The 23,894-nt window shown below is 48.5% G+C and overlaps 1 protein-coding gene across 4 annotated transcripts in view; it reads left to right on the forward strand.

The window, feature by feature from the left end:
• DPP6 (dipeptidyl peptidase like 6) overlaps nt 1-23,894 on the forward strand; it is a 998,429-nt gene that overhangs the window by 855,804 nt on the left and 118,731 nt on the right. For all 4 annotated transcript variants that reach the window (XM_034965319.2, XM_034965317.3, XM_034965320.2 and 1 more), the window contains exons 9-10: nt 11,135-11,289; nt 14,562-14,659. In XM_034965319.2, the coding sequence (XP_034821210.1) occupies nt 11,135-11,289; nt 14,562-14,659 (253 nt within the window). The remainder of the gene's footprint in view (nt 1-11,134; nt 11,290-14,561; nt 14,660-23,894) is intronic.

Raw genomic sequence — 23,894 nt, forward strand, 5'->3', positions numbered from 1 at the left:
ATGTCCCATTACATTGAAATCTTTTCAGACTGTGATGAAGGAAATACAGATTTTTTTTTTTTTTTTTTTTTTTTGAGACAGAGTCTCGCTCTGTTGCCCAGGCTGGAGTGCAGTGGCTCAATCTCGACTCACTGAAATCTTCACCTCCCGGGTTCAAGCGATTCTCCTGCCTCAGCCTCTGGAGTAGCTGGGATTACAGGCATGCACTGCCACGTCCAGCTAATTTTTGTATTTTTAGTAGAGACGGGGTTTCACCATGTTGACCAGGCTGGTCTCAAACTCCTGACCTTAAGTGATCTGCTCTCCTCAGCCTCCCAAAGTGCTGAGATTACAGGTGTGAGCCACTGCACCTGGCCAAAATACAGATTATTTTTAAAAAGACATTGAATGTTTAGAACTGAATTAAACTGATAACTGCAGGTTTTTGTTTGTTTGTTTTGTTTTGTTTTGTTTTGTTTGTAAGAAGGGATGCTCATATTCACAGAGTTTGAAAAACAAGTGACCTAAGCCAATCCCTCATTTTACAGTAGAAGAAAGGCGGCCCAGAGAGGTGGGACCAGAGCTGGATCCTGGGTCCCACTGCCTGTTTCCGTCCTTCCCGTGAGAGCATGCAGCCTCTATAAGCAGCAGGTGGGACCCAGGCGTTTGTCTATGGATTTTCCTCTCAAAGTTGCTCTTCTCTTTACTAGGGCAGATCCCAATTTTGAGGGGCCTAGAGTCTATGAAATTTGGGGGATCCTCTTTAGAAAAAGGACAGAAGATTGTGAATGGAAGCAAAGGCCCATGAAGGGGAGAAGCCCTGAGACCCAGCTTCTCCAGCCCCCTGGTGCGAATTCACCCCTCGCCACCACCCCGCAGGGATGCTCCCGTTCCACAGCAAGTTCCCGCAGACTCTCCAGAAGTGTGCACTCCGCTCACTGCTTCCCCAGTCTTCACATGTTTGCTTGTCACTTGATTATCCTCCCCGAAGAGGAGCCACTTGTACTTTAAATACCTCCTTCACATCAGCAGGCAATTAACAGTAGGGAAGGGAGAAGGAGGGTGAGCAGCGAGGCTTCTCAATCACACAGCTCAAGAGCACGGGGTCGTTCTCCCAGGAGCAGCCTGTCTCTTGTGCCTAAAGCACAAGGGGCAGCGGCAATAGGATGGAAGGGGACCACCCGCGGGCTGGACTCTCGAGGCCAGGCAGAGGCCACTGTGCGGTCTTTCGTTCCGCTTCCCTCTCCCTGAGCCTTATGCAAATCCGGCTCTGAGCACAGCCTCCAGCTCTTGTCCGAATTCCAGGGGAGGCCCAAGATGGGACCCCCTACTTCAAAAATAAGCTGGAATTCAAACCTCCAGCATTGTTCCACAGTGCTCAGGCCAGAAGACATCCATTCTGTTCCTCCAGTTCCCTGTAGGGCCCCTCTCTGTGTCCAGCCAGACAGCGTGTCCCCAATCCATGGGGTTGCAGAAGGAGCTCGCTGCCTGTGCACTAGATGCCAATACGGTGACACCAGGTTTTTCAGAAAAGAAAAGCTTTATATTAAAAGTCTATTCCCAGCTGGGCGCAGTGGCTCATGGCCTTGGGAGGCCAAGGAGGGCGGATCACGAGGTCAGGAGTTCAAGACCATCCCGGCCAATATGGTGAAACCCCGTCTCTACTAAAAATATAAAAAATTAGCTGGGCATGGTGGCGCACACCTGTAGTCCCAGCTACTCGGGAGGCTGAGGCAGAAGAATCACTTGAACCCAGCAGGTGGAGGTTGCAGTGAGCAGAAATCATGCCATTGCACTCCAGCCTAGGTGACAGAGCGAGGTTCTGTCTCAAAAAAAAAAAAAGAAAAAAAAAGTCTATTCCCAAGGAGACAGGCATCCAGCTCAACTCTGCCTCCCTGTGCTGGCTTCAAGGCAGTAATTTTATTTTTAAAAGAAAAGGATTTAGCTGGCGGATTCTGGGATTAGCAGGTGATTGGTGGAAGGAAAGGGGAGGTTTGGAAAGTCCTTCAGCACACACAATTATTTCTTCACGATTACTCATGGGCTGTGTGTGCAAATTCAGGGGGGTGGGGTGGAAATTCAGTCCATGACATCAGCAAGCTCATTCTGCACAGACCCCAGTTGACCAACTTGCTTCTGACAGACTTCAGCCAGTTCTCTTATCTCGGGGCGGAGGGAGCGTCAGTGTTTCAGCAGGTTGTTTCTGTTCTTGTCTGCCATTCTGCGAGCTCAAGAACTTCTGTTAGCCATTCGTTTCTTTAACTCTTTGAAGCATTGTTTCATTATTAGGATGCTTGCTTATCTCTTGAGCAACTGAGTGGGTGGATGACCCAATCGATTAACAAATGAGTGAGAAACGAGAACATGAGAACATCCTACATGAGAACATCCTTGCCACACTGGGACCTGTTTGAGCGTGAGGCAGGTGAGCAGAAGACATCAGGCCCAGAAGTTCTGGAAGCTCCCTCAGGTGCCCACAACACAAATGAAGAGGAAAGAGAGAAAACAAAACAAAAAGAAGGGTAAAGGAGCCTGGTGTAGTGGCTCAGCCTTCCTCTTTCAAAACTTTTTTTTTTTTTGAGACAGAGTCTTGCTCTGTCGCCCAGGCTTGAGTGCAATGGTGCGATCTCGACTCACTGCAACCTCCGCTTCCCTGGTTCAAGCGATTCTCCTGCCTCAGCCTCCCGGATAGCTGGGACTACAGGTGCCTGCCACCATGCCCGGCTAATTTTTGTATTTTTAGTAGAGACACGGTTTCACCATGTTGACCAGGCTGGTCTCAAACTCTTGACCTCAAGTGATCTGCCCACCTTGGCCTCCCGAAGTGCTGAGATTATAGGTGTGAGCCACCGCACCCCTCTCAAAACTTTTTTGAAACTAAATTTGAGCTCAGCGATCTAAAATACAATGGCATAAAACTGCAAATCTATAAACTGGGCATAGCTCTTTCCTCCTCTGCTCTGCACCAACTGGGGTGACCAGAAGGGACTGAACAGTCTGGGGGCAGGTCTTGCCCACTCACGCGTCCATGGCTGACGCCGGCTGCTAGATGAGGCCTGCTCTGTGTCAGCCAGGACACCAAATGTGGCCTCCCCATTTGGCCAGGGCTTGCTCACAACATAGCAGATGGTGTTCAGAGTGAGTGACCCACGCAAGAGAGAGCCAGGGGAAAGCCATACCACCCTGTGTGAGGCCGTTCATGCACTGCGATAAAGAAATCCCCGAGGCTGGGTAATTTAGAAAGAAAAGAGGTTTAATTGGCTCCCAGTTCTGCAGACTGTGCAGGAAGCATAGAGGCATCTGCTTCTGGAGAGGCCTCAGGAAGCTTCCAGTCATGGCAGAAGGCCAATGGGGAGCAGGTGCATCACATGATGGGAGCAGGAGTGAGAGGGAGTGAGTAGGGGTGAGGGAGGCACCACACTTTTTTTTTTCAAGGTTTTATTTTTTATTTGTATTTTTATTTTTTATTATACTTTAAGTTCCAGGGTTTGTTACATAGGTATACATGTGCCATGTTGGTGTGCTGCACCCATTAACTCGTCATTTACATTAGGTATATCTCCTAATGCTGTCACCCCCTTCCCCCACCCCATGACAGGCCCTGGTGTGTGATGTTCCCCACCCTGTGTCCAAGTGTTCTCATTGTTCAATTCCCACCTATGAGTGAGAATATGCAGTATTTGGTTTTCTGTCCTTGCGATACTTTGCTCAGAATGATGGTTTCCAGCTTCATCCATGTCCCAAACAGTCAGATCTCATGAGAAGCCGCTCACTATCGTGAGGACAGCACGGAGTAGATGGTGCTAAACCATTCGTGAGAAATCCAGCCCCATGATTCAGTGGCTCCCACCTGGCCCCGACTCTAGTATCAGAATGACAATTCAACATGAGATTCAGACGGGGACACACATCCGAACTATAACACACCCTTTATGACCTAGTCTCACAAGCCATCACTTTCTGCCACATTCTCTTCATTCAAAACACTGCCCTGGTTCAAGGAGCAAAGAATCACCTCTTTTTTGGGGAGTCTCATGCCCTGGAAGTAGCACTGAGGCTAGTTTTGGAAAATACAGTGTGCCACACTCAGCAAGGCGTCAGTCTCTGTGAAGTAAATTATACTGAGACATCAGTGACTTCACAGAGAAAGGGCATGAATAACCCCTAACCACAAATAATGGCAAGAAGTATCCATGGAGGCATCTTGGGAAGAGGCTTCTGATGTTCCGTGCCTACTCCAGGCAGCTGTGTGCCCCACGGCCTTCCGCAGTAGTTGAATTCACAGACTGAGCATGGCATTGGACCCGATGGCCTTGCTTCCACTGAGCCTCTGCACAACACTGACCTTGGGAAAGACCACAAAATAGTAACCGGCAGGGCTCAGTAGACCTGGAAGCTTAGAACCTGTAGAAGAGAGAAGGCTTCCTGTGATCCTCCTGCTTCAAGCAAGGGGTCCACCATCTCTCCTGCAGTTAAAAACTCAGGAACGTTTTATGTTCTGCTTTTGGAGGGAGTTTATAACTTTACATTCTGTCTTAAAGAAAACACGAGTTTTGAATTCTGGGATACCGAGTTCCTAAAAGAAAATCCAGGCAACAGGAGGCTCCCAATGTGTCCAACCTGCCTCTGATGGTGCAATGAAGCAGCAAGTACTGAGAAAATCACCAAAGTGTGGAAGTGGCAGGGGACTGCTTTAACAGCAAGAGAAGGAGAAATCTTAGTCATGCTAGTTCCACATCGTGGCTGCCTTTGACTTCTGGCCATTTAGAAATGGCTCTGCTGCCAGCTGGGTGCAGTGGCTCACGCCTGTAATCCCAGCACTTTGGGAGGCCCAGGCGGGTGGATCACCCGAGGTCAGGAGTTTGAGACCAGCCTGGCCAACATGGTGAAACCCCGTCTCTACTAAAAATACAGAAATTAGCTGGGTGTGGTGGTGGGTGCCTGTAATCCTAGCTACACAGAAGGCTGAGGCAGGAGAATCACTTGAACCTGGGAGGCAGAGGTTGCAGTGAGCCGAGATTGTGCCACTGCACTCCAGCCTGGATGATAGAGCGAGACTCCATCTCAAAAAAAGGAAGAAAGGAAGGAAGGAGAGAGAGAGAGAGAGAGAAAGGGAAAGGGAGAAAAGAAAGAAAGAAAAGAAAAATGGCTTGCTGCCGAGGGAAGAGAGAGAGATGAAATAAATGTGTCTCCTCACCCTCTTCCTACCCCTGAGCTAGGCACAGTTTGCTTGTCCATATGATGAGATATAGTTGAGAGGGTTTAGCTGTGGATTCCACAGCCTCCATCAGCAGCCTGCGTGCTCCTAATAAAAATGCATCCTAGCCTCCCACCTTGGCCTTTCCTCACCCAGAAAAACAAGGCCAGTGAGGTCCTAAGGAGCCTATTCTGCAGGAGCGCATGTGAGAAGAACTCTTAGAGAAACAGCAGCAAGTTCAATTTCCCCAGAGAACCCTAAAGCCTCCTATTGCCCTTCAGCCTCACGTCTGTGCTCCCTAAGCTGGCTTTGGATTTCTCTTTAGCTGGACTTCATTGGCAGGTGCGGCAGGAGGGTGTGGGGAGCCCCCTTGATAAAATTGCCAAGGGGACTTTAAGTCTGCCTCACTCCCGGCCTCCCGTTTTGTACTTTCTAGAACTCCTCTTGGTGCCCTCTCTACCCACACCCCTGTGCCCTTTCTGCTGTGCACTCACCTTGCAGCAGACCTGTGGATTTGGATGCCCCACCTGCATCTGCACCACACCTGCGCTCTGTGGGCGCTCTTCACCTCTGTGCCCTGGGCACTGCATCTTAGGCCTTGGCTGTCATTTGGAAGCAGAGTCTCTCTTCCTTGTTAAAGCATTGCCGGAATACAGAGCGGAGAGCTGTCCTTTCCCGGGCTCGGGTCCTTTGTAGAAGCTAAAATGGCACCTGTTGGGCAGCTCTGTCTTCCTCTTGTGAATGGAATTGACTAGACCACTCTCGCTCAGTGGATTTGCTAGAGGAGCTTCGTCTGATGTTATACTAAGGACCTCAAGAATTCACCTTATTCTTGACCTGTTAGGTCCATGATAGTGTTACTGTCACCTGCATGGCCAATGAGATCTCCACTCCAGCCAGCAAGAAGTGGGAAAGAGAGGCGGTGGTCACACCCTTTCTCCTTAAAGGCGGGAGACAGGTGTCACTCATCACCTTTTCTCATCCCAGCAGCAGGAACTCAGCACACACCCAACCTCACATCTGGGGAGTCTGGGAAAGGTCTTTATCCTGGGAGGCCGTGTGCCCACCTACAAGCCATTGGTTCTTTTACTAAAAAGAGAAGGGAGTGTGGGTGTTGGAGGACAATGAGCAGGTTCTGCCATTCCACCTTCCACAAGAGCCTTCTCTAATTTCCTCCAACAAGAAAGAGGCCTCTCTGTGTTCCCAGACCCCATAGTTCTTTCTGGTTTCTACCTTGCCCACTTTCCCCGAGTTGCAAGTTGCAGCTCTCCTTCTGTTTGCTGTATTACAAACTTCCAAGCTTTGTCTCTACTTTACTATACCCTAGGGAATTGTGTGTACTGAGTACTCAGTCTTTGTTCAATAAGGTTAATTTCCCTGAACCTCCAATTCCTCAGTTGTAAAGGGGCATTTAATATAAGCTTGTAGGTGCATCACATTCTCTCCAGAGAGAGAACTCACTCCTAAGAAAGCAGCACCAAACCATTCATGAGAGATCCACCCCCATAACCCAGACACCTCCCACTAGTCCCCACCTCCCAACACCTCCATATTGGGAATTAGATTTCAACATGAGCTTTAGTGGGGACAAACAAACCACTTCCCAACCACAGCACACATATGAATGAGATCATTCGGCATTCGTCTTTCTGTGTCTGGTTTATTTCACTTAGCACAAGTCCTCCAGGTTTATCTACTATGTTGCAAATGCCAGGATTTCCTCTCTTCTAGCTAGTCATTGTTAACCAGAATGTGCACCAAACTCACCTGAAGAGGTTTTGCAGGAAAGGAGCCTGTATCCTCCTCACTGCCCCCAACAAATACCAGTTCTCCTGCCTGAAGTGCAGCCCCAGCATCTGTATCAGCAGCACACACATGCGCACAACAGTCCAATGGACTCCCCTGCAAACCTCCCTAAACCTCACTAGGCAAATAGGAAATAATAGTGGTGGTCACCTCTTCATCCGTCAAACAACCTGGAAAATGTGAAGATTCCTCTTCATTGTTGCATTGGCCCTTATTGCCTTGAGCACAGAGGGATTTTTCTCCTACTGGATATGACCTTAATGCTGCTTGGCAGGAATGAATAACACTCCAGATAATGGCACTGGCTTCTTCAAGGTATAGTGACAAAAAAATGAAAAATACCCAGCCCAGATCCTACCTGGGGCTGAAGCTCTGGATACAGCTTTTGCCATCTTCAAGAGAGAAGCAGCCATTGACCACCGACTGTCCCCGGATGTATCTTTCTTTTCTGAGGCTAAAATAGCCCCCCAGCAGGACAGGGAAGGTGAAGAAAAGATGTATTCTCTAGTTTTCCCAAGTTAATTATACTTGCTCAGAAAGCCAAGTGATTCATTTTGTTCCAAGGCAGGCGTCCATGCAATTAATTTCGTTGATGAAATAGGTTTTCTTCTTCTGCAAAACTCTGCTTCTAAACTGCATTTGGTGCATGGCATTTAAGCCAACTGCCTCATTAAGCTGGAATCCTGCAGAAAAATGTTTGCAGAATAGGGACATTTGGAATTAATGCTAAAATGTCAAGGTTTCTTCTGCCCAGCACTTTTTTACCCCTTAGTTTCTTATACTTCATTATCACATTAATGAGCAACTAACGTACAGGAAAATAAAAATGGCAAGGAGCGATGTGTTCAAGGACACTTAGGGAAAATAAACTAAAGCTGCCCTAGTTTTGTACGGCTGGCATTTTGGCGTGGCACAGGTTCTTTGCATGTGCCACTGTCTCAATGTGGGATGACATTCAGAGGAACTACCCTCTGCCATCACACACACCAGATACCTGTCATCCCTGAACCTGATGACCCAATGGTCGCTAAGTTCCCTTCTTTTATTTTATTTTATTTTATTTTATTTTTTTGAGACCTAGTCTCACTCTGTCACCCAGGCTGGAGTACGGTGGCAAGATCTCGGCTCACCGCAACCTCCCAGGTTCAAGTAATGATTCTCCTGCCTCAGCCTCCCGAGTAGCTGGGATTACAGGTGTGCGCCCAGCTAATTTTTGTACTGTTAGTAGAGACAGGGTTTCACTATGTTGACCAGAATGGTCTCGAACTCCTGACCTCAAGTGATCCACCCACCTCGGCCTCCCAAAGTGCTGAGTTTAAAGGCGTGTCTCTAAGTTTCCTTCTAATCGTTACATTTGGTAACCTGTAGTGATGGTTTTGTTCTACCTCCCCGTTCTCTGAAGAGTGAATTGAGCTTCATGGAAACACTCTGGCATTTGCTGATAAGATCGATGGAAATAGAGTATTCTCAGCCCAGCCTTGTGGCCAGCCTTCACCCACATTTTTTTCAGTCTCTTGTCTCAACAAGCATGACCCACTTTGGACTGTGCTGGTCAGAACCAAGCAGCAGCATTTCCTTTAGGTCAGAGAGCGAGTCTAGAAATGAGATACAAACCACCTTGGGTGGAAATGAGGGGTGACTCTTGCCCCCCCCTTGCCTGGTGGCCTCTTGTGGAACCTATGAGGTAGGAATGAAAGTGGCCTGATGTTGCACGTGGCCGATGATTTATCATCCCTCTGGTCTCAGAAAAGATTGCTTTGGGTTCAAAGGAAAGAAATAAATGAGTTGTCTCTTCGGGGGTTTTGTTGTTATTGTTGTTTGTTTGTTTCTGTCCAAAGCTGCTTCATTTTTAAAGCCCTTGTTGCAGCCAGCCGTTTTTCTGCTTTGGATTTTCCCGAGTCGGCTGTGAATTAATGTCCCGTGGAAACCACTGCAGGGCTCCTCTGCTGATTTCTGTGGGCTCTGCACCTTCTCTCTCTGCCCTGTGAATTCTGCTCACTCCCAGGGACTCTACTCCAGCCCCATTGGCCCCTTTCTTGTGGCCCTGCAGCGCAGACATGATTGAGCACAATCACCCACAAATTGCATTGCAAATGGTGCCTATTTTTTCCAGCAGACCATCTGCTGGAGTCAATTACTCACCATTCCAAGCGAGCAGCCCGGGCAGATCTGGTGACTCTGCATAAAGTCACTTCTGAGTCACCTCATCCCAAACTCGCACCTGAACGTCCACCTCCTGGCTGCCAAAGCGACTGGAAAATTACAGACCCTGGAGGTCTGGCTTCCTTCCTTTGTCTTCTCCTCACTGACCTCCACAGGCCTCTGAGCTTCTATTGGCACTGCCAAAGCTTCTGAGGCTGTGAGACAGACGCAGAGGGGAAGGGGATGCTAGAGGCGGCTGTTGTGCCCCTAGCTTTGCACATCGGGACTCAAGAACACACAGCAGGACTGGGGCTCAAGTCCAGCGCACCAGGGCTCCTGAATTCATTTTTCCCTGAGCACTGCTCTCCATACTCCGGGATGCACCAGAGTACAGGAGGTCAAACCCACCACAGGGTTTGTATTTCAGGAGACTCTACTGAGATGTTCAGGAGTCTGCAGCAGACTCGGCATTGCCTTCGGTGGGGGACTCTCTGCTGGGGAGTCTGACCAAGGCAAGATGAGGAAGACTCACATGACAGGGGAGCGAGGCTCAAGAGCTGCAGCATCCCCATCAGTGCCACGCCAGATGCCACAGACATCTGGGCAGGGAGGGGCAGGGCATGCAGGCACATCACACCCTCAGCCCCACTGCCCTTAGAGCCTGGCTCCTGCTCCCACTCCAGGAGGAGCATGGGCAGCGTGCCTGCTGCAGGCCTCTGGGCTTGGCTGTGAAATGCCACCATGGATGACACTGACCCGGCGCTAAGGCCCCCTTCATGAACCCTCCTCCCGGCCAGCTGGTCTCCCCCTGCTGCCTCCCATGGGACCTGGGAGGCTGTTGATGTGGGCTGCTTCTTCCCTGTCTGGGACTGTGCCCTCCTGTGGGCAGTCAGCCCTTGGCTTCCTTCCAATTTACATTGTTCTGTTGCATTTGATGCCCTCGTTTTGTTTTTGCAATGTGTTTTCAGGCTTCTTAATCACCTTTCTACACTACAGATACATAGAGCAGATTTATGGTACGCACCTAATAATAGCGAGTTGAATGGGACTCATGAATTATATTAATCATTATTTTAGAAGCAAATCTAGAGGGAATTAGTTTACACTATATAGAGACCCTGTACAAGACAGAACCCCTTGACCTAAGAGCTGTTCACAATGAAATGGGTTCTCTGACTGGTCACCCTTGGGAAGTGTATTCTCCCAAAGTGTTGAAAAAAACGCTGTAGAATTTTCCCCTCTAGAATAGATATCACACCCTACAAAACTCATCTGTCGTTAAAACTCTACAGGACACTGATGGGCTAGGAAAGAATAATGGGTGTTTCTGGTTGAAGCCCAAAAGAATCAGTCTTTCATTTCAGTCCTTCTGAAGATGGATCCATTTTGGTTTTCTGCCATGCATAGTGAGCTTGTACCCTTCTTGTAAGAAGCCACACAGAGTGAGCTTGCACCCTTTGTGTGTTGCAAGGAGCATGCTGGGCCTTTGGACTCATTATCTGAGGAGGGAGCTCTGTGTGTGCGTAAATCCCTGGTCTGCTTTTGGGGGACTCAGCCTCTGCCAGAGTTCACTTTCTCATTTGGTTCCATCTGCATGGGACACGCTTCCATGTGAATTTACTTTCTCCAGTGCTGTTTTTCAAATCATATTAAGTAATAATCAACAATAGTGCAATCATAGTTCAACTCAGAAGGACGTGTTGGGCTCATAATGCTCAAATGTGTGCAAAGAAAAAAAAAGGTGTTTCCAGACGATTAGCATCTGTTTGATTGAGCTTTGGTTAATGGGGTTTTCCTGTGCTGGACTTAGTCATCAGCACCAGACATTTCTTGAGCCCCCATGGAATGGAAGCATGTGCAGGACACAGCGAAGGTTCCTCAAAGGTTGTAGCAGATAAGGGGCTCTGCAGGGACTCGTTTCTTTCCTGGCCACCTCATGTTCCTGCCGGTGCAGCTCCAATTTCCACTCACTTGTTACTATTCACATTTCTCTCCTCTGTTTTCCCTTAGAGGAGATTTTGAAGACACACATCGCACACTGGTGGTCTCCGGACGGCACGAGACTCGCCTACGCCACCATCAATGATTCCCGTGTCCCCATCATGGAGCTCCCAACTTACACCGGCTCCATCTACCCCACCGTGAAGCCCTACCACTATCCCAAGGTAGGCAAAGGGACACCGCACAGCAAATTCTTTATATTATTCATGAACACCCCAACCCTGCTCACTCAGTGTGCAGACGTGATCATCAGACATGTGTATGAGCAAAGCAGTTAACACAAGAAAGATTAATCATGTCTCATTACATTGCATTACATTCCCACCTCTGTTGAGCTGAGTCATTGGCAGGTTTACTTCTTTTAGGTAACCGAACTAATGTTCATCACCTGACTCAGCTTCACTGAACCAAAACACACAGGGTACCTCCCCTCACCACTCCCCAGTGATGAAGGTGCACCTGCCCTCTCTCACGCATTTTATTTCTACTTTGAGTTTGGCCTCTGGGAAGGCAGAAAGACTTCCATCTGCCCCTGGTCCCCTGGGTCTGGGCAAGGCTGTTTTGTTCATGGTCACTGCTATGGGCTAAATGTTTGTGTCCTTGCCAAATTCATACATTAAAATCCTAACCCCCAAGGTGATGGTATTAGGAGGGAGATCACTGGGAGGTGACAAGACATGGAGGGCAGAGCCTTCATGATTGGGATTAGTGCCCTTATGTATTTGTCTATTTTCATGCTGCTGATTAAGACATACCCAAGACTCAGCAATTGAGAAAAGAAAGATTTATTGGACTTACAGTTCCACGTGGCTGGGGAGGCCTCACGATCATGTCAGAAGGTGAAAGGCATGTCTTACATGGTGGCAGACAAGAGGAGAGAGTTTGTGCCGGGAAACTCACCTTTTTAAAACCATCAGATCTTGTGAGACTTATTCACTATCAGGAGAACAGCATGGGAAAGACCTGCTCCCATGATTCAATTACCTCCCACCAGGTCCCTCCCTCATCTTGGGAATTCAAGATGAGATTTGGGTGGGGACACAGTCAAACCATATCACCTTATAAAAGAGACCCCAGAGAGACCCCTCTCTGATTCCACCATGTGACCATACAGCAAGAAAGCGTCCTCTGTGAACCAGAAATTGGGCCCTCGCCAGATACTGAATCAGCCAGCGCCTTGATCTTGGACTTCCAGTCCCCAGAGCTGTGAGAGATACATTGCTATTGTTTGTGAGCCAGTCAGTTTATGGTATTTTGTTACAGCAGCCTAGAGGGGCCAAGACAGTCATGTTCTGACCCAATGAGCCAGTAGAACAGCAAGTGTCCAGTGGCTGGGAGGGAATATTGGGGGGAACAGGGATATCCAAATCTCACTTTATTACCAAATCAAAGCATCCCAGTGTGAGTGGAGGGCCTGATACTAAAACCTCCACAGCCGCTCAGCTGGAGAGAAGCCAGTGCCCGAGTATGGACACAGCTCCCATGGACACATAGAGTCTGCCATGCTGGCCTCTGGCTTCACCAGGCTTCTCCAAGACCCCTGGGCTTGGTGGAGGTGAGCAGTTTCCTGCCTGCACCCTGCCTGGTGACTGGAGGCTCACTTCCTGCCATGAGCTGCCTCTGCCAGGGGGCATTTAAACCTCAGCATCCTAGCCCACTAGAGAGCTCTGAAAGCTGATGGTATGTGCCTGCTCTGCCATAATCACCCCCACAGACCAGCTGGCTTACAGTTTGCAGCAAGAGGAGTGATAACTTATAAGGCAGATATATGAGGCCAGTGAGGTTCCCAGAGTCACAGCCTAGAGAAGGAAACACCTGGTGTCTTAGTCAGTTCCAGCTGCCACAATGAAATAACACAGACCTAGGCAGCTTAAACAGCAGGGATTTCTTTCTCACAGTTTTGGCGGCTGGAAGTCCAAGATTAGGGTTCCGGCTGATTTGGTTCCTGGTGAGGGCTCTCTTCCTGGCTTGCAGACAGCCGCCTTCTTGCCATGTCTTCACATGAAGGGGCAAGAGAGGTCTCTGGTGTCTCTTCCTCTCCTTTTGTGGACATGGATCTCATCACAAGGGTGCCACCCTCATGACCTTGTCTAACCTCATTCACCTCCCAAAGGTCTTACTTCCAAATAGCATCACACTGGGGGTTAGGGCTGCATCTTATGAATTGAGGAACTTGTTCCATCCATACACCTGGTAATACAGGCTCCTTTCAACAGCCTTTGATCAGCATGGCCAACATCTAAGAGAGCCCCAGAAGGAAGAAGAATGAGGCCCTTATGGCCACAGCCTTCCTTTCTGCCTTTTCCAATTCTGAGAGCATCTGGATGTTAACATGGCATGGATTTGCCTTCAACAGAATTATTTCACTCCTTTTTCAGCTAACCTTGATTGGTCTTAGTCTGTAGCATGTGGAAGGGTCCAGCATTTTAGTTGGAAGCATAATTAAATAGAGAAAAGTGTATGGGACTGATGCTAGTTCCTTCTAACCCTTCTACATTTCTTACCAGCTGTTCACAGCCACCCCACCCGCCAGAAGAGCTGGTGGCTGTCTGACCTTCATCCAACCCAGAGATGAATGGTTCCTATGATTATCTTTTTGTGGGAGTTTCCCCAGTCTAGGAGTGATAACCTGGAATCCAGTAGGGTGCCCTTGATTTTACAGTGAACTCTCAGAAGGTGCTCTGAAGCTGGGATTATGAAATCCCAGATTACTCAAGATTTGGGGTTTCATATTTTAATAGAAAACCAACATTCTGGCTGACAGAATTCAGATGCTCCTTGCCCCATTCCCACCCACTCCTAAATCAGAGGCATGAATAGGCAAGCCTGCCTGACATGCCCTGTCGTGGGCCTGATAGCCTCTGTAAACCTGAACATCTTCTGCAGGGTGGAAGTGAGAACATCAGACAAGACCCTGAAGTCCCCCTAAAGAAGAAGCCCCACATCTCTCCCCAGATCCATACTTGTCCCCCAGAGAGTGGGGAGCAGGGAAGCAGAATAGTGCCCCAGTTCCTTTTTGAAGGACTTAATCTCTCCCCATGCTGAGCATGGCCACCGCTCCTCAATGTCCATCATTTGCTCACCTCCAACTCTCCCCTTCCTGGCATCCAATCCATCTTTTCTCCCCCACTCCTCTTCTCGTCTTCTCTTTTAAGCAAGGGGCTCAGTACTCACTTGACATTGCCAAACCGGGGAGTTGGGTGGAATGGGAAGCGGATGGGATTCTAGAAAAGCAAGAATCAGCCCACTTAGCCCTTTGTCCTTTTGAAACCCTACACATGAACCATTTGTTCTCCACATTAATTCTGCTCCTTAATATGGAGCTCCAGTGTCCTGGAGTCCCACCTCGGAATCTCCCAGGAAAGGCTTTGCAGAGCTGAAGTTCACTCTTGTATAAGGCTGCTTGTTCATGTCTCTGCCCCTTTTTAATTCCCAGGCTGGAAGTGAGAACCCCAGCATTTCCCTACATGTTATTGGCTTAAATGGACCCACCCATGATCTGGAGATGATGCCGCCTGATGATCCACGGATGAGGTTTGCTTCCTTCTATTATGTTACCAAAAAAAAAAAAAAAAAAAAAACTAAGATGAATGTTCAATGTGCATGGTCTCTTCTGGATCAGATTTATCTTACAACAAGTTTAAACATCCAAGAAAAAGGTACCTTTCCTAAAGATTTCCTCACTGCTTTATGATTCCATTTTCTAGGAAAAGAATACCATTCACCAAGTACTATTATTTTTTACCTTAGGTCAGGTGCAGGTTATCCTCCTGAGAGCTGGGCTCCTCTGGGAGGGGCATGGCTGGGCCCCAGGCCTGCCTCAGGGGGACACCAGAGGAAATGATGCGGTCTTCCCAAGACAATCCATGGAGTCTGACCTTCCATAAATGGTGCTCTGTATTTAGAGCATTTTTTAGAGCATGGAGCAATTTGCCAGTGGCAAATTCTATTCTAATAAAGCCACATCTCCCAGTTGGTAAGGTCGCAACCCTGTGGAAGGTATTAAGAATGTTATTGAGTTATTATTATTAGCATCTGATTGTGGTCGCTTTTTTCTAAATCAAAACAACTGATTTAGGATCGAATGTAGTGGTCTGAATATCAGTTTAGTATTTTCCCCAAATTCAAGCAGCGTGGGGAATGATTATACTTCCAGAGTCCAGCTATAACATCATCAGCCTTCTCTCTGTTAAGAATATTGATGAGAGACTCAAAAAGAGGAGGGGATTTTAGGGGTGCCAGGACCCACCCAAGTATAGATTCTGAAATTTCATGAATGGCACTATTTAAACTAAGAATAACTCATTCTGAGGCTCAGCAAAGACCCAACCCATATTTTGCTATACCTCTAGCCTGGGCCTTTATTATTCCATTCAAAGCTCCATATTACTAGTAGCTTCTGGCAGCTTCTGGAAGGGCAGGAATCGAGGCCTCGGGTCTAGCTCGGGGATGGATGCTCCAGCACCTGGTGACTCTGGACCTCTCTGAATGATGTGCTGGTCTCCTGCAGTGGCTCCAGTGCCACCTTTGCCCCACACCCTGAGCTCCTGCACAGAAGCCCAAGGCCTCTGCAGAATTCTACTGCGATTCCTTCCCCTCGTCTTTCTTCAGTGAAACTTATAATGTTGTAAGATCCCCAAGTGGATGGATGAAGCCCAGAAGCCCAGTGCTCTAGGAAGGGCAAGGCACTGCCTGTCCCTCTCAGCCCTGCATGGGTCTTCTCCCCAACATAGGAGGGCCTGTGTCTCTAGAGGTTTAATGAACCTGGCCCCCAGCAGCTGGTCCCAGGGACAACTGGTCACTGGGGTGTCAGCCCAAGGTGTGCGCTGGTTTGGAGAGTTGAATTGATTTGGCTGGTGATATTTTTGCTGAGATTTAAAAAAAAAAAGTTCAGATGATTGCTTTGGCTTTTCTCCTGAAGTTCCATATATTTTATTGTTTTCCTTTCAGCCCCCATCCCTGCCAAGCCTCCTGGGGCCTGGTCCAGCAAACTCACTGAATTAATATGGAAAGTCACCTGGAAAATTTCAGCCATCTGTTTGAGTTAATTGAAAATCTCGTTTAGTCAATTTGGTGATGCTGTTTCCACAGGCTTGATTAGCTTCAAGGACAATGAAAAATTAGCGTCAGCCAGGACTTGAAGCCTGGATGCTGGACTTCAGGTTTTCTGGTTGCTCTCATTTCCTAAGCTCAATGCAATAATGCATTTTATATGCAATGTAAATTTGTAGCATGTAAATGTCACACTTTCTCATACTGCTTCTCTATCACACATCTTTGAGAGTTTTTAAAAGTCCGCACAGATATATCAGAAATCCCAGACTCAATGTAGAGCAGATGTTTAGTATTTGCCAGCCATTTGCCTGAGCACTGGGAATTTGGTGGCAAATGAACCATGGAGTTCACAGTGTGGAGGGGAACCTGGATCCTGAAGAAGTCATTACTAGCAAGTAAATCCCTGCAGGTGTGAGAAGGGCTGTGGAAACGTGTGGAAGAGGAGGCCACCTGGTCTGGAGGGTGGCAGTGTCACGGCTGAGGTCAGAGTTTCTGCACGTCCATGCTAGTGACATTTGGGGCTCAGCAATTCGGTGCTGTAGGGGGCACTCCTGTGTGCCATAGAGCACTAGGCAGCATCCCTGGCCTTACACATTAGATGCTGTCATATCCGCCTTTTCCCCCTCCAGTTGTGACCATCACAAATGTCTCCAGCCATTGCCCAGTGTCCCCACATTGAGGACTACTGGTTTCAAGTGAAGGTTCTCTAGCCAACTGCCTGGGTTCGAGTTCTGGCTCTATGGACTCTGTCAAGTTACTCAGCTTCCCTGCTTCAGTTTCCTCATCTGTAAAATGGAGATAATTTTAATAAGAAACATGTTTACTCTCGTGGACAGTTGTGAAAGTTAGATGAGATAAGGGAAGGATCATATGGCTGAATCCTCCAATCGTTCCATCTTGTGGCTATACGTACCCCTTGTATGTGGACAACTCTCCCCTGTGTACCTCAACCTGGCCTGGGTCAGGACTCTAGGTTCAAAAAGCCAACCACCCAACCAGCATTTCTACTGGGCGTGGTCACCATATAATTTTTAAATGGTCAAATTGTGATTCTCAGACAAAATCAATCAACATGTGTCCAAGACTTTATTTAACTCATTAATTAATAAAGGAACCAGTGAGCTCTTAAAAAGAGGCCATAGAACCATCGAGAAGCTAGTTGTATAGAGGCAATTGACCAAGGACATCCTAGGGTGAGTCTGCCGGGTTACTCAGCCATCCGGGAGAGACGCCTACCCCAGCAGGGTTGAGACCGCCCCTACAATTGGAAATCAAGCCCAGCATGTCCCTGGAGGAGGGCCCAGTGATCCCACCTGCCTCTTTACCACCTTCAGATCCATTTGCTGACACTGTCTACACAGCATCTCAGGCCGAACCCGGTCAAAGACAACCTCCCACTCTCCTTGTCTACACCTGCTCCCTGCAGTCTCTCCATCATGGTCCAGGGCAACTCCACCTTCCAGGATCCCCGGCCTCCTTTACGTCCCTCTGTGCTGGGGACCCTCCTTGGCAGGTGCCTGGCATCAGCCTGCAACCCCCCGCCGCTCCCCACTCCTCCCTGGCCTGGCCCACCAGCACTGCCCCCTCCTGCCCCACCCACTGCTGACCCCACACAGCAGCCAGAGTAACCCTTTAAATGACATCAGGCCACGTACCCGCTGCTCCCAGACATCTAGTGGCTTCTATTTCTCTCCAAGTAAAGGCCAGACTTCCTACAGTGGCCTCAGAAGCCCCCATGATAGATAGATAGATAGATAGATAGATAGATAGATAGATAGATAGATAAACAGATAGATAGACAGATAGATAGATGATTGATAGACAGATAGATAGATAGGCCATGCACCCTTTCTATCCCCCCTCACATCGGCTGGGTCACTCCCATACAAGGATCTGCACAGAGGCTCCCCTCTGCCCAGAGAGCTCCTCCCCACTTAGGTCCTGATCAAATATGTGGTTCCCACAGTGACTTCCCTGATAACCACATTTCACATGGCAGCCCCACCCCGCTTCCATTTTCTTCCTTCAATTCATCCCAGGGGAATTTTTAGATACTTTTTAAATTGTTTCATTTTCATTTTCCCGCCTGCCACCTAGAACAGGAAGTTGTTGAGGCAGGGACGTTAGTTCCTGTGGGGCGGGCCCTGGCTCCAGTTCTGCAGCAAGGCTCTGGAACCTTGGCTGGATGGATGTATTGACTTCAAAATTAGCCGGTGAAATCTTATTTGCATGGGATTCTTGAAGCTTGAGACATCTTCAGTTGTGCTGGTACCTTTCTAAGAACCAAAACTTACTTGCTATTTAGCCATGGATGACATCTTGTCCTCTCAAGCACAAGATGCTAAAGGAACTAACTGAAACTAAGACACCTCGTCTGTGGAGGGACACAAAAGGAATGAACCCTAAGCCATGCCCCTGAGCACCTAGGAAGGGAGACATGCAGAGGTTTCTGGAAGCCTGCAGTTTATTTCAGCAGGCTAGCTCATGAACCAAGAGGAAGGGAGAAAGCAGTTCATGTATCTGCTATCTAACCTTTATGCCACTCATTTTCAATTATTTTTTCCTGTTTGTTTGCTTGTTAACTAGATTGACTTCTCCGATGGTTCTCAGATGCAGGGAGAGTTAAGTCTGCACTTTCAAATCTTTGCATTGGCAAGCACTTACTCATCATCCATGTGGCGTGTGCTGTGTGAGGCCCTTGGGTGATTAAGACGTGTGGCCTCTCCTAATGAGAGCTCACATTCCAAGAGGCCTGGACAGCTTGTAGCCAGGGGCTGCAAGGAAGTGTGGAAGGAGCCACACCTAGGAGCAGAGGTGCCCCTTGTAGGGTGAGTGGGAAGTGTTCAGGATGGTTTTGCAGATGTCAGAAGGATCCCGGGGCAAAATTGGAGGCCCTTTTGGGAAACGGTTCTATTAAAGAGAACTAAGAGCGGTGGGCCCAGAGTAGAGCTCAGCCTTCCTCGGGCTAATGCAGGGACCCAGGCCTTGTTAAGCTGAACCTGACCAGGAAAGAATAAACACTGTCTATCCTGTGGGTGGAAAAAAATAAATGCAAATCGCTGTGCTGTGGTTTCTATGCTTTCACACAGAAACCCAGCTGCACTGATAAAACAAATGCGCTTGTTTTTTGCTGGTTTCCTCCGGCCTTTCCCGAGCAGTTGAGCTGCGTGTTGAGTTAAGATGCGGCAGATAGCCAGCACGATCATTCTGAAGACATGTTGCCCTGTGCTGATATGTGCTGTTATTCGCCTCCAAAGATCCTGTTTGGATGCAGCGCAGCTGCTCTTCTCCTGATTCCCTGGCAAGTAGAGGTGGTAAAGGGCTCCCAGAACCCAAGACACAAAACCAACCGTGTCCCTGATGCACCTGTGCGCAGCTGTGGGGGCTCACTCCTCCACCACCCACTTCCATAGCTCACGAAAGGCTCAGAGGCCTCTCACTTTCATTTTCTTTTGCTTCCATTTATTTGTTTTGATCCCAAGCACCAAGGATTTAGATGCTGTGCAGCTCCTGGCACAGAAGCGTGGTCGGTCCATGCAGACCTCTCTCATTTTATTCATTTGCTCTTTTTCAACTTTAGTCCCTACTCCCATACCCTCGCCACCTCATAGACACCTATGTCGAATGCTTAGAGGACCTTTGTTCCTCTGTGTTTTTGTAAAGCCTGTATTGTTGCTTGGGTATGTGCACGCTTACTTTACATCAATGGCATTGTGATAGAGAGCCAGATAAGCTACAGGATAGAAACAGATAGAGCTCCAGACATAGATGTCTGTTTCTCCTGTTTTCCTGTGAGCACCATGTGAAGACCTAGCACACCCATGTGTATTTGACTAGCCCACGGCTTCCAACTGCTCACAGTGACGCCAGATGCCCCCAGCTCCTGGGCAGCTTACACCCTCATGGCCTCCTCTGCCTCCAGGCTTCTCCCCAACATGCACTGCCCGTGACACCTCCATGCTGACCCTGATGCGAAACTCAGCCTTCTCTCTTTCCAACTGATACAAAACATGGTATGTGCACGAGTTTTGGGAAAGCTGAGGGTCATCAGAGCCATGAAAACAGCACAGAACAATAGAGTTCTCATACCTAATGGCTTGAGCACCCCCCCAAAAAAAACCACCACCATCATCAGTACCACCTCTTCCCCAACCTTCACCACCTATATGACCTCCACCACCACCACCTCCACAACCTCTACAACTTCCACCACCACCTTCACCACCAGCTCCGCCACCATCACCACCACCACCTCTATCACCTCCACAACCTCTACACCTTCCACCACCACCTTCACCACCAGCTCCACCACCATCACCACCACCACCTCTGTCACCTCCACAACCTCTACAACTTCCAAACTTCACCACCTGTACAACCTCCACCACCACCACCTCCACAACCTTTACAACTTCCAACACTACAACCTTCACCACCATCACCACCACCACCTCTGTCACCTCCACAACCTCTACAACTTCCAACACCAGCTCTACCATCACCTCCGCTACCACCATCACCTCCATCACCTCCACAACCTCCACCACCAGCACCCCACCATCACCTCCACCACCACCACAACTACCCCCACCATCACCACCATCACCTCCATCACCTCCACAACCTCTACGACCACCACCACCATCACCTCCACCACCACCACCACAACCACCCCCACCATCACCTCCATCACCTCCACAACCTCCACCACCAGCACCACCACCATCACCTCCACCACCACCACCACAACTACCCCCACCATCACCTCCATCACCTCCACAACCTCTACCACCACCACCACCATCATCACCTCCACCACCATCACCACTATCACCACAAACCCATCATCACCACCTCCACCACCACCACCATCACCCCCCCATCACCTCCACCACCACCACCACAACCACCCCACCATCACCTCCACAGCCTCCACCACCAGCATCACCACCATCACCTCCACCACCACCACCACAACTACCCCCACCATCACCTCCATCACCTCCACAACCACCACCACCATCATCACCTCCACCACCATCACCTCCACCACCATCACCACTATCACCACCAACCCATCATCACCACCTCCACCACCACCACCACCACCCCCACCATCACCTCCACCACCACCTCCATTACCTCCACAACTTCTACCACCACCACCCCCCCCACCATCACCACCACTATCACCACTATCACCACCACCCCCACCATCATCTCCACTACCTCTGCCACATCCATCACCCCCACAACTTCTACCACCACCAGGTCCACTGTCACCTCCACCACCTCCATCATCTCCACAACCTCTGCTGCCACCACCCCTACCACCACCTCCACCACCACCCCCACTACTATCACCACCACCCCCACCATCGCCTCCACCACCACCACCATCATCACTTCTAGTTCCACCACCAACACTGTCAGCTCTCACTTGGTCCCTGTTGCTCTCCATTCTTATGTCTCCTCTGCCTCCTTCCCTATCATAAACAAGCTCTCCTGCCTCACATTTACAATGTCAATAACCTGTCACATTTACAATGACCTGACTTGCCTATGGTTGCACTTTTAATTAGTAGTAGAACCAGGACTTGAGCACGAGTCTTCCATCACCAGAGCCATTGCTCAGCATTGTTTAAGAGCCGTCACGCCTACTGTATTTCCCTTTGTGCTTGAACTTTCAGGTGGCACAAAGCTCATTTGGAGGGTTTGCTGGCAAAACCTCTGTTCTTCCTGCTTTCCTCCCTCAGGCTGTGGTCCATCTGGATGTTGGGGTTGTTCAGACATCTTCAGGTGATTCCTAAGTGTGGCCAAGGCAGAGAAGCCCTTCTCAGCAGCAGCATTTTACAAATTATAGATATGCCCAACCCCCCATTCCACCCCATCCCTGAGTCTGCCATCTTACCTAAACATAGTCCTAACCTCTCTTTTGTCTGGGAAGATATATTATTTTATCTGAATTTGTGTTCCAATTTTTTTGGACGTGGTCTGGATGTAAATTACAATTGCACAAATGTGCTCTGTTCCCCTCACCTGTAGTCCTATCTCTGTTTTCACCTTGTGTGTTAAAGAAATCATCTGGGTACCTAAATACTCAAATGGATTCATCTTAGGGGGCACCAGTTCAAGGAGATTGGCTCCAGCAGACAGCTTTGTTTATAGCCTTGTGCTTTCAGCATCAGACCAGGGCAGGGTCTTTGTTATTCATTAGGGTGAGAAGCCATTCCCAGTGACTAGGGTGATGGAGAAGCTCCAGACTAGAGAAATGCCGGATCTTTACTGATGTGCTGAAAAGGAAATTCACAAAGTTCCTGTTGATCATGGGATCATTAATAAAAATGTTCAGTGCTGTAGGAGGCTGGAAATCTGAGTCACAGCTGTCAGAATAATAAGTTTCTGGTGAAGAAAGTACGTTTTACATTGTCATGGCCTGTGTTTGAAAGGGCAGCTGGATTGTTCTGAAGATGCTGTAAATGCAGGGAATGATTGGTTGTTTGGCAGGCTTATAATGAGCAGGAGACATCAGAAAAATAAAATGGGATTCTGCGTCGCCATCCTCATCAATAAAACACCTTAGCCGTATCTTCCAGCTAGCAAAACAGTCTTGACATCTGAAATTGTCAGTAAAACACTGAAACACTGGACAAGGTTTGCCAAGGCAGAGTCACTGGGCTGGTGAGCCAGTGCTGGTAAACTCCAAGGGTGTAAGTGACATCCGCAGTTTCTTCCCGTGGACCACAGGTAGCAAATTCAGTACATGGATTTCATGGTATCTGCAGGAAAATGAGACTTGGCAAAATTTACCTAGCATCATGTTTTTAAATGTGTTAACATGCATTGAGGCATGAGCAAATATTGAGGAGACAGGTTGAGTCCATGGGTGGGTAGGTGGGTGATGAATAGATGGATGGGTGATGGTTGGGTGGATGGAGGGATGGATTATGAGTAGATAAATGCATGATGGATGGGTAAGGGGATAGATAGATGAATAGGTGGATAGATGGATAATGAATGGATGGGTGGATGAATAGATGGATGGATGATGGATGAGTCAATGGATGGATGATGGGTGGGTGGACGGATAGATGGATGATGAATATATGGATGGGTGGATGGATGGATGATGGATAGTTGGATGAATTAATGGGTAGAGGGATGATGGATGGATGGGTGGATAGATGAATGGATGGAAAAATGGTTGATGGATATATGGATGGGTGAGAGGAATGAACAGTAGATGGATGGATGGATGGACGGACAGACTGATTGACAAATAGATAGATGGGTGCTGAGTGTGTGAAAATGAATGGCTGGGAAAAGGACAACATGGCTTTACCCCCACCACTCCTATTCACTGGGTGTCTTCATGTTCACAGCATTAAATTGTTGAAAAAGGATGCCGCAGTCCCTAAGGCGCGTTCTCTGTGACCCCCTCTCGCTTCATTCTCCCTCATCCTGACAGCCGGCCCTGCATTATAGCCAGCCCTTGAGATGGAAGGGAAAGGCAGCATGGTCTATTCCTACATGGAAAGTGAAATTATGGAAACAGACACCAAATAGTAATTTGTCTTAAGTCTTCACTTTTCTGTGTTGTAGAGGGCACTCTGCCTGCAGATGTTTTTATGCAACTGCATGGCTGCCCGAGAGCATACTCAAATGTGGATACACTTTAGTAGAGCAGCACTTGGTATTTAGGGTCATTTCAGTT

This window comes from Pan paniscus, chromosome 6, assembly GCF_029289425.2.
Source record: "Pan paniscus chromosome 6, NHGRI_mPanPan1-v2.0_pri, whole genome shotgun sequence".
In the NCBI taxonomy this organism is placed as follows: domain Eukaryota; kingdom Metazoa; phylum Chordata; class Mammalia; order Primates; family Hominidae; genus Pan; species Pan paniscus.